Source organism: Falco biarmicus, chromosome 9 (genome assembly GCF_023638135.1).
Source record: "Falco biarmicus isolate bFalBia1 chromosome 9, bFalBia1.pri, whole genome shotgun sequence".
Taxonomy (NCBI): Eukaryota; Metazoa; Chordata; class Aves; order Falconiformes; family Falconidae; genus Falco; species Falco biarmicus.
In genome coordinates this window covers 14,394,278-14,409,666 of record NC_079296.1, presented here as the reverse complement: position 1 = coordinate 14,409,666, position 15,389 = coordinate 14,394,278, and the positions used below count along the sequence as shown (strand labels likewise).

Below are 15,389 nucleotides of genomic sequence, written 5' to 3'. Positions count from 1 at the left end.
TCATGTGCCGTGTTGGTTTGTATCTTTTTCTCCCTGTAGACTTATTCTGTAGCAGTTTACTGCAATTTATTTTGGCTGCGAAGAAGAACATTGGATCAGGTTGTAACTACTGGAGGAAAGTCTCATTCTCAGCTCTTATGACCAGGTCCCGATGGCAGAGGCCCCACCACCGGTGTTGGCCATGTCTTCCCTGGAGGTGTGATGTGCGGGCGCTTGAAGGAGGGCTTGGAACTTGAAAATAGTAAAAGTGGTTTTGAGGGATTTTAAATGATATTTTTTCTTCTGCGACACACATCAACAGTTTCCAGGTGCTGGTGGTAATGAGGGCCAGGGTGTCCCATGGCTGTGCAGGCACCTATGTCTGGTCACTCAGGAGTGGAAACTCCAGGGAGGGGTGAGAGAGCCCCAGATTTTACTCTCTCTCTCTTTTTTTTTTTTTTTTTTTTTTTTTTAAATTAAAAAGGAAAAGTCTCTGAGCCTGTGCCCCCTTGCAGGTCGGGGATGGCATCCCCCCTGCGTAGCAGCAAGCGCGGCACCGCGCATACAACGTCCGAGCCTGAAGGCAGGGCTCCCAGGCGCGCCGCGCGGGGCCGTCCCGCAGCGCCGCCCTCCGTGCCAGCCCCGCCTCTGCCCGCACCCAAGATGGCGGCGGCGGAAGCGGCGTTGCGGGGCGGAAGCGGGGGCGGTGGGGCGGTGCGGCGGCAGAGCCGGGCGGGCTATGAAGCTGCGGCGGGGCACGCTGCGGGTGGCCTGGGGGCTGGTGCTGCTGCTCCTCAGGCCCGTGAGCGCCGTGGAGCCTATCAGCCTGGGGCTAGCGATCGCGGGCGCCGCCGCCTCGGCCCTCACCGGCTTCATCTCCTACCCGCGCCTCTACTGCTACTTCAGGGAGTGCTGTCTCCAGCGGCAGGACCAGCGCGCCGCTGCCGGTGCGGGGCCGGGGCGGGCTCAGGAGGCGTTATGGAGGTGGCAGGAGGGCGGTTGGGGGTGCAGAGGCCCCGGGAGCCGGGCCGGGCCCGTGGGGCCTCCCCGTGGGGCCTCCCCGTGGGGCACTGCTGCAGCCCGGCCCTTCGCCCCCTGGCCTGGGCCTGTCAGCCTTTGTGCCGGGGCGGGTGCTGGGCCCTCGGAGGGGGGCAGCAGGCGGTGCGACCCCGTGCCGGTCGCTGCTGACGGTGGGGTCTCTCTCTCCAGCTCTGCAGGAGAACTTGGACAGGAGGCTGTTCGGGCAGCACCTAGTGAACAAGGTGGTTGTCAAGGCTGTGAAGGGCTTCTTGAACAACACCAACACCAAAAAGCCTCTTGCGCTGTCCTTGCACGGGTGGACTGGAACAGGCAAAAACTTTGTCAGTAAGATAGTTGCAGAAAGCATTTATAAAAGAGGTCTGAAAAGTAAATATGTCCATCAGTTTGTGGCAACTTTACATTTTCCTCACGCTCACAGCATCAATCTCTACAAGGTAAGAGTGTGCTATGGAACCCGTGGCAATGGGACACGGCTCTGTTGCAGTGAATTGCAAATGCTATGGCTTGATCAGTACTAGAAACCTAGATGTTATTTTATGCAGTGAAATATAGCCTGTGCCATCTTTGGAATCTTGTAAATCCTAACATCCATCAACATGGGTTTCCCATGAGTCCAAAGTTGTTTGCATGTGTTGAGCCTCTCTTTAGGGACGAACAATAATGGTTAATTTTCATACAACACTTTGCTTAAGAGATGTGACTGACTTAAGGGTAAGCAGGTGCTGCAATTCATCAGATTTCTGTGGTTAGGTGGTATGCTAGTGGGTGCTGCAAAAAACTAATGGTTCATGACTCTGGGGAACCAGCCAGTGACTTCCAAGTGTGTCAGGTACCATGGCAAGCTGAAGCTTGCTCTCTGAGGCATGGGTGTAGTTGCCAGTTTTAATGCACACTGAGCAGGTAATTTAGTTTTTTCTGTGCATCCATTTCCCAGCCGTAAAATAAAATCACAAAATACTCTGTTGTCAGAAAGGTACAGATAAATGTGTTCAGAATTGATCTGTCAGTTTGTTAAGTGTCAGCACAGTTCTGTAGGCTGGTGGTTATCATGTGGAGCGGTAGCCCAGATGCATGTTTTCTGCGAGTTTTTTTGTTCTGACTTTGTTAACAGCAGAATTTGAATGAGAACCACTGTCTTGTAGTACTGAATGTTTATATTCAGTTTGTATATGTTAAAAATGGGAACAGGATGGTCTACAAACCTGATTTCTAAATAGAGGAAATGCCTCTTTCCTCTTTTAGAGCTTACTTTTCTCCTTCTTGCAACTGAGTTGTTTTAAAGTAAAATTAATCCTTTTTTGATTTGAGGTGAATTTGTTTGGGAAACTTGCTGCCCAAGGCAGTAGGAGAAACCATTGCTTCTTACCCACAATACACCTGATGCCACTCCTGTGCTGCCTCTGCAGTTCGGGGCTAAGTAACAGTGAATATAAAAATGATGAATCATTGGAAATGGTCAGAACAGTTACTTCTCTTTCATTGGCCAGCAGATCAACCCCTCCCCCGCCCCTCGTTACTTCATTTATTGATCTTAAATTTAACTTAAGTGGAAGAATCTGTTAGCCCTTCTGAACAATACTGTGTTTAAGAAGGGCTTGTAATTGTCTTCTTTTAACTGCTGAATTATTAAAGCACGGGGTGAGAACTGAATTCTGTTTCTGCTTCTGCCAGTGACTGCAGGTGCAATTTCTGGTGCTGCTCAGGTAGCAAATTTGGTACTGTTTGTAGCTTTGACACCTAAGGATGTTTACTTTTGGCAGTACTTTGGTCTAATCCTCTTGTCAGGGCTTTGCTTTTTGTTGCTGTTCCTTGGTAGTACCCATCCCTTGTCCTACTGTGCACTTTCATTTTTGTTATGTTTACAGGAATATCTTTCTCATGAGGAGATTTTCTGCTTGTCCCATCCTGTCTCTTGGTGTCTTTAAATTTTTCAGAACCAGCACGAGATTTTGGTAAAAGGTTTTATTTACAGCTTTTAACCATGTTTTAGTCAAGAAGCCAAAGCTATTAAAATGACACCATTAAAATCACTCTTTCAGGACAAAGGTCATTAAGCAGAAGTGCTATTTTCTGACTTTTCAACACAAACCTTTTCAGCATCTTTTATTTGTGTGCCACTCAGGATCAGTTGCAGTCGTGGATTCGGGGAAATGTGAGCATCTGTCCCAGATCACTCTTCATATTTGATGAAATGGATAAAATGCATGCAGGACTCATTGACTCCATTAAGCCATTCTTGGACTACTATGAGCTTCTGGATGGCTTGTCTTACCGACAAGCCATCTTCATATTCCTCAGGTAAGAGGAGGCTTCTCAGGTTTGTTGTTCTGTACACTCAAAGCCTTTCAAAACTACCTTGAGCTATAATCTTTTTCCTTTATTTAGCAATGCAGGAGCTGAAAAGATAACAGAGGTGGCACTAGACTTCTGGAGAAATGGGAGGACAAGGGAAGATATACAGCTCACAGATATCCAAAATGCATTGTCTGTGTCTGTTTTCAATAACAAAAACAGTGAGTAAAACTGCGATTGTTTTTGAGGTAGTAAAATTTCCACAAAGGGATGGGCTGCATTTTGTTGCATTTTTACAGCTATGTTTTCTACTTGATGTGGCCTCCGATTTTTACTAGCCAGGAGCCACAATGCAGTTTTGGGGCCTACAGTCATTCAGCATTTAGAGATGAAATGTGTACACCTTGGCTACCAGTGGGTTTGCTGTCTGTTGGATTGCACGTGTTGGGGGAAGTCTACACTATGCATTTATTGACATACTAATGGGCTAAAGGGAAAGCAAACAGAAATCCTGACAGTAAGGCTAGATATTGCGGTAGCTGAAAAACCTTTAACCAATAAAATGTTTTATTATGGGGAAGCCACCTCCTTGGCCCCCAACCCACTTAGCCTATATCTCTGTCTGTTAAAAGCCTTCAGGCAGCTATTTAGGAGCAACAAGCAGACGTGCCAGCCCTGCTGTGGGCAGTCCAGTGCTTCCTAGGTTTGCTCACGCAGGACTCCTGGTGAAAAGGGGTTTTAACATAATTGTGCATTATAATTATCATTACTGTAGTTTTTTAGAAACGTGAGATGCAAGGTCCAAAAAAATGAGCAAGGAAGCTGGGCCAAGAGAGCTGGTGTGAGATAGAAAATCTGTTCTTGCCTAGTTGAGAGAGGGGAATATATGAGACTAGCACCTGGGGAGCCATGCTTAAATGCATTCAGTCATTCCGCTCCAATGGACCACATTTATGTGTCTGTCCAAAACTTATGCAGAAAGTGCCAAGAGAAGGGGCTTGTATTTGGACTGACTTGTGCATTATAGGGCCCTAAAAACACAGGTGAATTCTTACTGGTAGGTAGCAGAGGGCTATGATATGCCTCTTGTTCCCATTCAACCCATAGTAGTGTTAACTAGAGGAGTAGTAACAAACCCTTCTCTTTCCCTTTGTAGGTGGATTTTGGCACAGCACCTTGATTGATAGAAATCTCATTGACTACTTTGTTCCTTTCCTGCCTCTGGAATACAAACATGTGAAGATGTGTGTTAGGGTTGAGATTGAATCACGTGGCTATGCTGTGGATGAAGACATTTTAACCAGAATAGCTGACGAGATGACCTATTTCCCCAGAGAGGAGAGAATTTATTCAGATAAAGGATGTAAAACTGTGGATGCAAAGCTGGATTATTACTATGACTTCTAACACTTTATTGCTACAACCTGCAAAGAAGCAAATTTAACTTAATCACAAAGTGGCAAACCCAGGACATTTCATTTTTAAGCACTTTTTAAAGGAAGGAACATTATTTTAAAACTGGTGTGTAAATAAGCAGCAGTGCCTCTGCATTTTTATTCTGTCACTAGTCACAACTCCCAGGTACTTCAGCCTTGTGTTGTCAAGTAAGAACAAACCACATTGTGAATGCGGGGGTCTCTGTCTGACAGTGCCAAGGACTCCTCTCGGATCATGTGTCGATCATCAGAACCCATTGGCAGGCAGTTGGCATGTACATAAGGACTGAGACTATGACCCAATTTTAATTGGATTTTGGTTTGATGTGGATGATCCCTAGACAATATTGAGAATTTTAATCAAAGTTCCTATGTCTGTGAAAGCCTTCATTGGGCTTGTGTGGGAATAATCCTGTAACTGCATTAAAAGCAGAATATGTGTCTTTTTCCCTTGAACAGCTTGGCTCTGGTAAAGATAAGGGGGGATTCTGTAATTAAAAAAAAATTCTGAGTCTTCTATCCAACATCATGCAGTACCATTATCTTTCTCGAAACAGTTGTATAATTTGGTCTTCTGCATGTCAAACCAAGAATATGAAACTCTTTGGTGTCAACAGTGTTCAGAGGAGTGGACTTCATATTACAGGGAAGTGAGTTGAAGTCCTTGACTGCCACATCCATGTAGTTGGTTCCTTTTTTGGGTGGTTTTAAGTATGCAGTTGCCCACAGCATGCTCTCCCAGGAGTGATCTCGGGAGGGAGAGTGTGCTCAGGTGTGCTGTCTGGTGAGTCAGCCTCATGGAATGGGTGTAACCTAATAGGAAACATGTACAGGTTAAATTTTACACCAAGGAAAAGAGGTTTCTCCTCTTCACCTACATGTAGAATTCGGGGGCTGGCTTGCAGGGTTTTCCCATTTTCATCTTCTCACAATACTGTGTGCCTCTGAGGCAGGGATGAAGATGGATCTAAAGGCATTTGGTAAAAAAAAAAAAAGTTAAATCTGTCAATGGAAGTTACTGCAAAGAGTGTTAGACTTGTTTCTGAATGCGAGCACTGCAGAGGCTTTTTTTCACTCCAGTTTCTATTCAAAATAAACTTTTCTCATTGGAAGTGTGTTTCTTAGCTAACTTCTGGTGTTCTTTGCATTGAGTGATTTGATGTTAATTTTGTACAAACTTGCTACTTGTTGAGGAAGAGCATACTGAGGTTCTGCGTGAGGTGTTCAGCTGTGCTTGAATACCAGTATCTCCTTTCTTGAGTTCAAAGGGAATAGATATGGGAGATGTGACTCTTTGCTACCTGCTGAAAGAGAAACAAATGAAGTTTGCAGTAGAAACTGCACTGCTAGACCATTGGTGCTAAATGCACTCGCATGGTTTTTGTAGAGGCAGACTTTCTAGATGCATATGTGCTCAACAGTATCATAAGAATGAACTTGTCTTCTAGAGACTAGTTAAAACCCTTCTCATCTCCTCCTCCCACTGTGATAACCACTGACTGAACACCTTACAGGCTCTGATTGAAGCCATCCACACTTTCAGTGGCAGCATCTTGAAGTTTTCTCCGTAAGGGGAGAAAAAAACGGCCAGTAAGACTCCCAGCTGTCCAGTTTTGCTCTGAAGTTGTAATATGCAAATTGTCAGTCCCAGTGTTTGTCAACAAATGTGTGCTTTGAACTTGGGTATTTATCTGTGTGTTTGACCTGATTATAGCAAATGACTGGCTAATGGAAAAAAGAAGACGTGGAAACAATAAACTTTTACTACTATCTGGTTCCTTCTCATCAAAAGAAACAGTTCAACCAAGCAGTATTGTGGGTCTCCAGCCTTAAATAGTTCTGCTTTGTGTGCCATTGCAGCATTGATAACTTGATTTGATACAGATTCGTAGCAAGTAGTTCATTGTATCATAGCCCTAGATGGCTTAGGGTGGATGGAAGCTTCCTCTAGACCAGGGGTCCTCAAACTTTTTAACCAGCAGGCCGGCGCCGATGAAGTGGCAGGCAGTCATCTGCGGCTGCTTGGTTTCCACCCCCCCCAACCCCCGCGGGGGGTGTGTGTGTCTGTAAATACCGGGGGCTGGACCGAGGATCCTGGGGGGCCGTATCTGGCCCGCGGGCCATAGTTTGAGGACCCCTGCTCTAGAGGGTGTAGTAATGATGTTCAAAGGGTGGGGAGTGCCTCTGTTTAGTATCTGTTTTGTTCTTGAAAGCAGACCCGATATGCTGGGTTTTGGCTGGGATAGAGTTAATTTTCATGACACCTGGCTAGGAGACCTCCATCTGGGTAAAAGAAGTAAGTGTGCCTGAAATTCCCACATTTGATCCTTGCAGTCCTGTCATTATTCCTCCCCTTTAGGCTGTATGGTTTCAAAGCTGAGGTCCTCACCTTCTCTTTCTTGCTGTGACTGGGTAACTTTGGCCATTATTCTTTTTAACAGGCCACTTAAAACTGGATCAGACAAGTTAAAGGAAAATGTCCAATGGGGGGGAAATGTCTGCTCCCTAGAGAAACAGTCCATGGGCCAGGTGAAAGTAGCTGAGTAGTCACCGAGACTGAATTTTGTTCTTACCAAAGTCCAGTACAAGCAACTGCTGTTTCAATTCAACCCTTTTCCTGCAGGGAATGTTCCAAGATCTGATGCTGTGCTTATAAAATGAGAGGTTATGGTTAAAATACAGCAAAGTGCTCTTCTCTTGACAGAAAGAGGCAGCGTAGCTCTAGAGATGTGTCTGCCTGATGCCCTGGGCCAACCAGCCAAGCTGCCATGTGTGCAGAGTAGCACAGGCATAGTACAAAGTCCTGATGAGTAAGACCGCTTACACTTCCATATATGCTTTGTTAATTAGTTTCCTTGTGCATCATTATAGCACAATCCATGGTGCACAAGCGTGGACACCTGACTGTTCAGTGAGGTGTGAGTTGATGCCAGCAGCTGTACCTCCCTTGAATTCGGCCGTTACGCGCTGGCTTGCTTTCAGTGCTAGACAGGCTGCAGGTGCTCTGGCCCACAGAGATACAATGAAAGCTGTTGCTACCTAAAGAAAAGGTGAAGTGCTGCCTTGAATGACAGCTCTCCAGACACAGTGCACAGAGGAATGGCTAAACAGGCAACGTGAGGCCTACTTGTCCTGCAGTGCCTGGCAGTGTGGTCAGAGATACCCACTAATAACCATGAAGCAGGGCAGGCAGAGACTTTAAAGCTTATTCACAGGTGTTTGTTTCTACTGAGGTGTATTTAACTGCTGAATTCCTTACTGTGCTGTTGGATGACTCAACATGTTTTAATATCAAGAGGCTATTTAACCTGCTTATCAATTGTTACGAACAAATTTTTAAGAATAAAGGAAGCTTAACAGAAAGCTGTGGTAGAGCCAATTGAAAACTGCATAAATTAGTGCTTTCCTACAGCTGAAAATGATTAAACCAAAAGAGAAAAATTATTTGAGATTTATTCCAACTGCAGTATGGTAGCAGTATTTAGTGTTTTGAAATTGCACGAGTATTTCATATTTGAAGTAACTGAAACCGGATGCAGCGTATATACCTACAAGTAAGTCAGTTAACAGGGAAAACATGAAAAGCAGCAGTCCAATGTCCCAAGGTTAATGGCTAGCTAACATTTGGCTCTGGAGATTGCATCAGCATGAACAGTTTGCCAACATTTAACAAAATCCAGATGGGGCTGTAAAAGGTAATTGACACTTTTTAATTAAGACTTTAACATAAATGCTAAGATCTCTGTTGTAATTTGAATTAATGTAGTAAGTGTTGAGACCTGTAAGTTTGTATCACATGTTAAAGCAAGTTTAAGTACAAGTGAGGGAATGGATGCTGCAGCACAAAAACAGCCCAATCCCTCACAGCAGTTTAAAAAACACACTACAATCAACTAAATGATAGGCACTTCTGTCTTGCAGTACGCTATCTGATCCGCAAGTGATGGAGTACAAAAGAGTTAAAGCTTGCAACAGTTTTAAACCTCAGCCTTACCAGTGGGTGAAGGTTAACTCAATCCTTCGCAGCTTCCTATTGCTCACCTTTCCACACAGCCATTATTTAACGTTAAAAGCTATTATAAAACATACTTGCCTAGAAGGTGTGGGATTGTTGATTGCTCCCATTTCCCATACTGCCTTCTCTGTGGCACTCTAGGAAGAGCTTTGTATTACTGCTGCTTACACTTCAGTATAAAAATACACTACTAAAAATAACTTTCTGCCATGAAAATGTCTTCCAAGCAAGGCGAGAGTAGCATTACCCAGTCCTAGACTCTTGGGTGTAGCTGGGAGGGACTACTAAAGATCTTGCAGACTTCAGGCCTGGGAGCCTGCACACAGATTAGCCTGAGAAGCTCTAACAGTCAAATCCTCATGAGAGACTGTTCTGATTAAGAACAGGAGACTGGCCTAGCATGTTGTGATAGTCATATGCCTCAGATGGGTCCATCTGCTTAGGAAGACCTAGAGTTTTGGATACCATTTGGATGCATTTGGATACCAGTCAGTTTAGAGATGCACAGTGGGATGTTAACTTAAAAAAAAAAAAAAAGTTAAAAAGCCCACACAGCTCACTAGTATTCATCTCACTAGTATTTTCACCATACTCCCTGCAATAGTAAAAAATGCTTCAGTGCAAATACACAGATTCCCAAAAGCTCTGAAAGTGCTTTGGAGACCTGAGGGGCAATTAACCCTTGGCTTTTGTATCTCTCATCATGTCTTCGTGAATATCCAGCTTAGCCTGTACAGTCTTGCAGCCTTTATCAGAGTAGATTTTCTGCTCTTTTGGGAAGAATGTCATCTCATCAGCCACTGCTTGAACAACCTTCTCATCGACAGCATAGCCACGGGATATCATTTCAGCCCTGACACACATCTTCACGTGCTTGTGCTCCAGGGGCAGGAAGGGGACAAAGTAGTCAACGAGGTTCCTGTCAACGAGGCTGCTGTGCCACAGTCCACCTAGAGGAGTTGGGGGAGGAACAATCATAGGCAGGAATTTCTCTACACTTGAGCCTGCATAAGGTAGGACCACAGGCCAGACTGAATTCCCAAAGGGGTTTGTCTCAACCACTGCCCAGGGAAGAACAGCATGCCAGTTAGCTGGATGGATCAGACTGATGGTACCCCCCAGTTGCCACTGCTACCCATCAGTGGCACACAGAGCAAGATCTGTGCTGAAAATTCTCTTGTGATGGCATGACACTAAAGTGAAGGGACAGAAGGGCATGGGGCCAGGGCACTGTAGGAAGGTGAGGCACAGAAGCAGGGCAGGGTCAAGGTAAGCTGCAGTACAGATTGCAGAGATGAACCCTGTGGTACAAAGTAAAGTGAATTTCCTATTTTCTGGGGAAAGCAACTTACTATTCTTGTTATTGAAGACTCCTACAGATAGCATGGGCTCCAGGTCTTTCAGCTGAATGTCTTCCCTGCGCTTTCCATTTGTCCAGAAGTCCAGAGCCGCTTTATTAATTAAGTCACCACCTGCATTGCTATTCATAAAAGAAAAAAGGCCAGTAGTGAATACAAACACAACTGAGCCAGAATTTCTTTTTTAGCCAGTTACATGTATTGCTATCTTCTTGATGTCAACAGCATCCTGCAAGCCAAAATTTAGGGAAAGTCTCCAGTGTTTTAAATAGCCATCAGTGTGTGGTGGGTTGACACCAGCCAGCAGCCAAGCACCTACGCAGAGCTTGCTTATCCTCTCCCACCTCAGCGGAACTGAAGGAGAAAATAGGAAGAACAAAAGTGAAAAGACTTGTGGGTCAATATAAAGACAGTTTAATAGGTAATGAAAAGAGGAGACAAAAACCTCAAGGAAGGCTAAGAAAATCACTCACCACCCCCACAGTAAGACTAATGTCCAGGCAGTCTCTGAAGAACCATCACCTTGGAAGCTGAAATCCTCCCTTCTTTCGCTACCCCAGTTTTTATTGTTGAGCACGACATGACAAGGTCTTGAATGCTCTCTTGGCCAGTTCAGGTCAGCTGTCCCAGCTGTTTGTCCTGCCATCCTCTTGCCCACCCCAGCCTACTTGCTGGGAACAGCATGGGAAAAAGAGAAAGCCTTGAGGCTTTGCAAGCACCATCCAGAAACAGACAAAACATTGGTGTGTTATCAACACTGTTTTAGCCACAAATCCTGAACATAGCACCAAACTGACTGCTGTGAGGATGGTTAACTCCATGCCAGCCAGACCCAGTACGCAGTGCACCCATCCCAGATAACTTCCCCACCACCATCTGTGCTCTGGGCCAGGCTCGTGAGCCCAGCCCACTGCAGTGGTCTGCCGGATGGCATCAGACCTGCTCCGCTACAGCCACAGGTCACACAAGAGCTCACAGTGCTCCCCTCTGTCTTTATAGAGAGGGTCTTCACTCCAGAGTGGTTCTTCTGCTGTTTTTTGAATGAGGTCCCTTAGGAACATCATTATCATCATAAACACAGATTTATCTTAGTAACTCAAAATGACTGAAATAGGTGCTACAGACCTGAGGAAGATGAAGATGGCTTTCCTGTAGGACACTCCATCAACTTGCTCATAATAGTCTAAGAATGGCTTGATGGCATCAATAAGACCTGGATGCATTTTGTCCATCTCATCAAAAATGAAGACAGAGTGAGGACAGGCACTGACGTTGCCCCGAATCCAGTTCTGCAGTTGCTCCTGGAATAAGAGGTCGAAAAACACTGAAAAACTAGGTCTCTTTGGGATGTACTGCAAGATGCTTGTATGTGACAGATCCTAGGGACACCCTTTCAAATGTCAGCATCTCATACTCACTGGTTATACTTTTTCCTGAAGAGAGGACCATAAACTCTGTGACTGATCCTTTTGACATGTGACACTGAATTTAAATGTGAATTATTTTCCTGCTCACAGAGAAGACTTCCTAAATCTTTCTGCTTAGTGTATGGATAAGACACAAAACCCAAGCTAAGATGGGAAGTCTTGAAGAAGGGAAAACTTCCTGTTTATTTTAAAAGCATCAGTGTTCTGTCTTTCATACGGAAACCACATCTATCGGTACATCAGTTTTGGGTACCTTCAAACATTAAAATAAGATGATCAGAATTCTCCAATGTCGAGTAATGAAGGCACTTGAAAAATCTCTCAAGCAGGCCACACTTTCTCATTGCACAGTGCATGATGGGTTGACCTGGCCAGCAGCCAAGCACCCCAGCAGGAGCAGGGAGAGAGGACAAAGAATAAAAGTGAGAAAAATAATGGTTCAAGATAAAGACAGTTTGATAGGTGATGGAAAGAGAGAAAACACAAGCAAAGGGAATCACTCACACCCTGACACATGCAGGCCAAAACCCAGGCAGCATTAGAGCCACAACCACCTCAGAAGCTAATGCCCCCCCACTTTTTCCTCCTTCTACCCCAGTTTTTATTGCTGAGCATGACAGCATATCCCTTTGGACAACTGGGGTCAGCTGTTCTGGCTGTATCTCCTCCCAGCCTCTTGCCCACCCAATTTATTTGGGGGGGGGGGGGCGGGGCGGCGGGAAGCAAGCTCTGAGACTATGCAAGCACTGTTTCATAACAATCAAAACATTGGTGCATTACCAACAGTGTTTCAGCCACAAATGCAACACATGGCACTGCAGGGGCTGCTATGGGGAAAGTTACCTCCATCGCAGCCAGCCAGTACACGCAGTTTCAAGGACGGAGTTCTTTCCCAACAGCAAGCACCGCAGAAATCAGCAGATGGCACCAGTGAGAGGACAGCACTAGGAAATTACTCTCACTATGGATTTATTGGCTTTCTGGTGCCGTTCTCTTTCACCTTCCGTATGTATTTCCCCCTCCCTCTCTCTTAAACACCAGTTTTGGAAACACATTGCTGTACAGCTCCAGCTGCCAGGTATCTGAGGGACATGTGCAGCACAAACAGCCGACCTCCTCTGCTAGGAGGTCTCAGGACAGGGAGTAACAGAATGACCCTGTGCACCTCCTCACCTTGTAGAGCTTGAGCTCATCGTGGTGGGGGAAGTGCAGAGTGGCCAAGAAGAGATGGACGAACTTGCTGCGCAGGCCGGCAGGGTGGATGTGCTCCGCCAGGATCTGGCTGAGGAAGTTCTTGCCAGTGCCAGCCCAGCCATGGAGCGAGAGCATCAGCGGCTTCTTGGGGCTAGGGTTGTTGCTGAAGCCCGTCACCGCCTTCAACACGACGTCCTTCGCCAGGTGCTGCCCAAAGAGTTTGGCATCCAGCTGCGCCTTCAGCGCTGTAAGGAGAGGGAGAGATCAGCATCGCATGGCCACCAACGGGTGTCAGTCACTGGCCACACACCAGGCAGGCGAGCTTGGTATGGCCACCGATGGATGCCCGTCAGTGGCCATGCACCAGGCGAGCTTGGCATGGCCACTGATGGATGTCGGTCACTGGTCACACACCGGGCGAGCTCGGCATGGCCACCAACGGGTGTCGGCCAGTGGCCGCGCAGCAGACGAGCTCGGCGTGGCCGCTGCCCCGGCCAAGTTCCAGGGCAGGGCTGGGCGCCCAGCGCGGCCCGGCGACCCCTCGGCCCCACCGTACCGGTGGCGTTGAGCCGCTGCCCGCCGCTGGGGCAGCACTCCACGTAGCGGCAGTAGAATCTGGGGTGGGACAGGTAGCCGGTGATGGCCGAGGCGACGCCGATGGCCAGGCCCACGCTGAGCGGCTCCAGCGCCGCCAGCCCCGGCAGCAGCAGCCACAGCGCCCCGGCCGCCCGCAGCATGGCGGCTCCGCGCGGCTCCGCACCCGGCCCGCTTCCGCCCGCCGCCGGCAGCGCCCGCCCCACCCGTAGCCGCCGCTCCCATCTTTGTGAAGGGCACGGGCGGCATCGCTGCCCTGCTGATGGCGTCGGTGGGCCGTGACGTCCCGGGGGGGCGGGGAGATGGCGCTGCGGGCGCGGCGTGACACATTCAGAGCTTCGGGCAGCGAGGTGCGACGGGGCGGGGGGGCGCGGCCTGCTGGGCCCGGTCCCGCCCCTCCCCCGCCTCGCCCCGCCCCGCCCTCCCCCGCCGCGCGTGCCGTTCCTGGGGCCGCCGCGGCCGGCGCGGTGAATCAGACTCGGTGGCGTTGATGGGAAACAAGCGGTTGGTACGACAGGCAAAGGTCCCAGTGGCGGTGTGGCTGCTGCCTTCTGTAAAGTCCTGCGATGGGATCTAATGTATTTGCGGGCTTGTTCACGGCATGTGCTAAATGCTTGTCAACTGTTTGTGGCATCTAGCATATCTTGCATTTATAGGAAAACGTGCTTCTGTTGCTGTATCAAGATCTCTTTCAAAAGTGTTTCAGGGGCTCAAGTACTAGAAAACAGCCTGTTTGCAAGCAGCCGAATCCAGAGCTGGTAGGAAGTGACATACTGAAGTACCTGGTGGCACACGGGTCTCCAGGAGTTGAGGATTTGTTTCGAAATCTGCATCCCAGCTCTGAAATGAAGCAATATTTGCAATCCCATGATAAAGGGAAGGGGATTTCCAGGTGGCAGGATCAGGAGTTTATGGTTAAAAGGTTGTGTAGCTCTTTTTCAGACCATGCACTAGCTCCCAGCAGGCAGGGTGAAACAGTGCTTTCTTCCCCAGTTGCTGAGGATTGTCAGCCTGCTTGTCTCAGGGAAGTGAAGCAGCATGTTTTGAATCTAGACCTACCACTAACTGCTGCTCGTTTGAGATGTATTACAGGCTGGGGTGTGGGATACCACTGGGGGGTGTCCATCTCAAGAAGATGTGGGATTATTTCATTAGCTCTTAGCCTTGAATTCACCTCCGGAATGTTGCCTGCCTTTGCCAATATAAACCAAGACGCTAGCAAGGAAGATGCTCCAGTAGTGCCATGAGAAGCAGGGTACACAACCCCCTTGTGGGATAAGCAGCATTGTGTTAGTACAGACTTTGCCCTCTAGAGCCACCATGGGTTCCACAACCACCCCAAAGGAAGCTGGCATTGAAAAGGAAGCCCTTACCACCAGCTGGTCCCACTGATAACTTGGCTCAAGGTGCCCTTGCCACTGCCTTACCTGAGAAGTTCAGCATGTCGTTCATATTGCAGCCCTCCAGGAGACTGTGCTTGAGTCAGGAGTGAGGGCAGAGGAGCTGCCAGGTGACATCAGCACTCCTCATAAAGGCTGAAGTGCTGAGAGGGTCCAAAGCTGGTGTCAAAGCGAGCACAAGAATAAAGAATACAGCAGCATTCAGGAGCTTCATGGTAGGAACTAAAAGCCAGCCTGGCTCAGCAGGAAAGGAAAGCAAAACAGAAACTGCAGAATAACTTCCTGGAGCGAGGGGCCAGAGGCTGTTCAAGAGGATGGAAGCCAAGTCTCCTGTAGGCTGGAGGTGTTAATGAGTTAACAGACTTATCACACTCCTCGAGAACTGAAAGTGCTGTGAACAAGGTATTGCCCCACGGGTAGGGTAAGAGTTTCATCGGAACAATCCCAGCTCTGAGGGCAGCAGGACTGGAACATCACTGCATCTTAACCAAGGTGCTAATTGGTCTGGTGATTAACCAAGAACATAACAATGCTTGTTTTGGGCTTGGTTCAGGGTGGGTTGTACACCTAGCATCACAGAGCCCAAAGATTTCTGTAGGAGTGTTTGAAGCTCACAGAACTCACAGAAGTGAAGATGTCAGAAAGCTGCCTTA

General features: G+C 47.5%; 2 protein-coding genes across 3 annotated transcripts; one reads left to right on the top strand and one right to left on the bottom strand.

Moving 5' to 3' along the window:
- Positions 1-678: 678 nt before the first annotated feature.
- LOC130155010 (torsin-1A-like) lies at positions 679-6,518 on the top strand. The gene is made up of 5 exons (XM_056351867.1): positions 679-926; positions 1,189-1,454; positions 3,143-3,318; positions 3,406-3,533; positions 4,469-6,518. The coding sequence occupies exons 1-5, from the start codon at positions 719-721 to the stop codon at positions 4,717-4,719; spliced, it is 1,029 nt and encodes a 342-aa protein (XP_056207842.1). The 5' UTR covers positions 679-718; the 3' UTR covers positions 4,720-6,518.
- A 1,666-nt stretch (positions 6,519-8,184) lies between these two features.
- TOR1B (torsin family 1 member B) lies at positions 8,185-14,990 on the bottom strand. 2 transcript variants are annotated; one of them, XM_056351864.1, is made up of 5 exons: positions 14,764-14,990; positions 12,722-12,987; positions 11,247-11,422; positions 10,116-10,243; positions 8,185-9,713 (listed from the first exon to the last, which is right to left on the bottom strand). In XM_056351864.1, exons 1-5 carry the CDS (start codon positions 14,786-14,788, stop codon positions 9,439-9,441), a joined length of 870 nt encoding a protein of 289 aa, XP_056207839.1. In that variant the 5' UTR covers positions 14,789-14,990; the 3' UTR covers positions 8,185-9,438. The 2 variants fall into 2 exon arrangements, with proteins under 2 accessions (XP_056207839.1, XP_056207838.1); XM_056351863.1 differs by lacking the exon at positions 14,764-14,990 and adding an exon at positions 13,299-13,511.
- Positions 14,991-15,389: the final 399 nt, after the last annotated feature.

Coding starts and splice junctions, on each gene's coding strand:
- LOC130155010 (XM_056351867.1), top strand. CDS start 719: ATGAAGCTGCGGCGGGGCACGCTGCGGGTGGCCTGGGGGCTGGTGCTG. Junction 927..1,188: donor GGACCAGCGCGCCGCTGCCG/GTGCGGGGCCGG, acceptor CTCTCTCTCCAG/CTCTGCAGGAGAACTTGGAC. Junction 3,319..3,405: donor GCCATCTTCATATTCCTCAG/GTAAGAGGAGGC, acceptor TCCTTTATTTAG/CAATGCAGGAGCTGAAAAGA.
- TOR1B (XM_056351863.1), bottom strand. CDS start 13,479: ATGCTGCGGGCGGCCGGGGCGCTGTGGCTGCTGCTGCCGGGGCTGGCG. Junction 12,988..13,298: donor GCAGCGGCTCAACGCCACCG/GTACGGTGGGGC, acceptor CTCTCCTTACAG/CGCTGAAGGCGCAGCTGGAT. Junction 10,244..11,246: donor GCCATCTTCATCTTCCTCAG/GTCTGTAGCACC, acceptor TTTTATGAATAG/CAATGCAGGTGGTGACTTAA.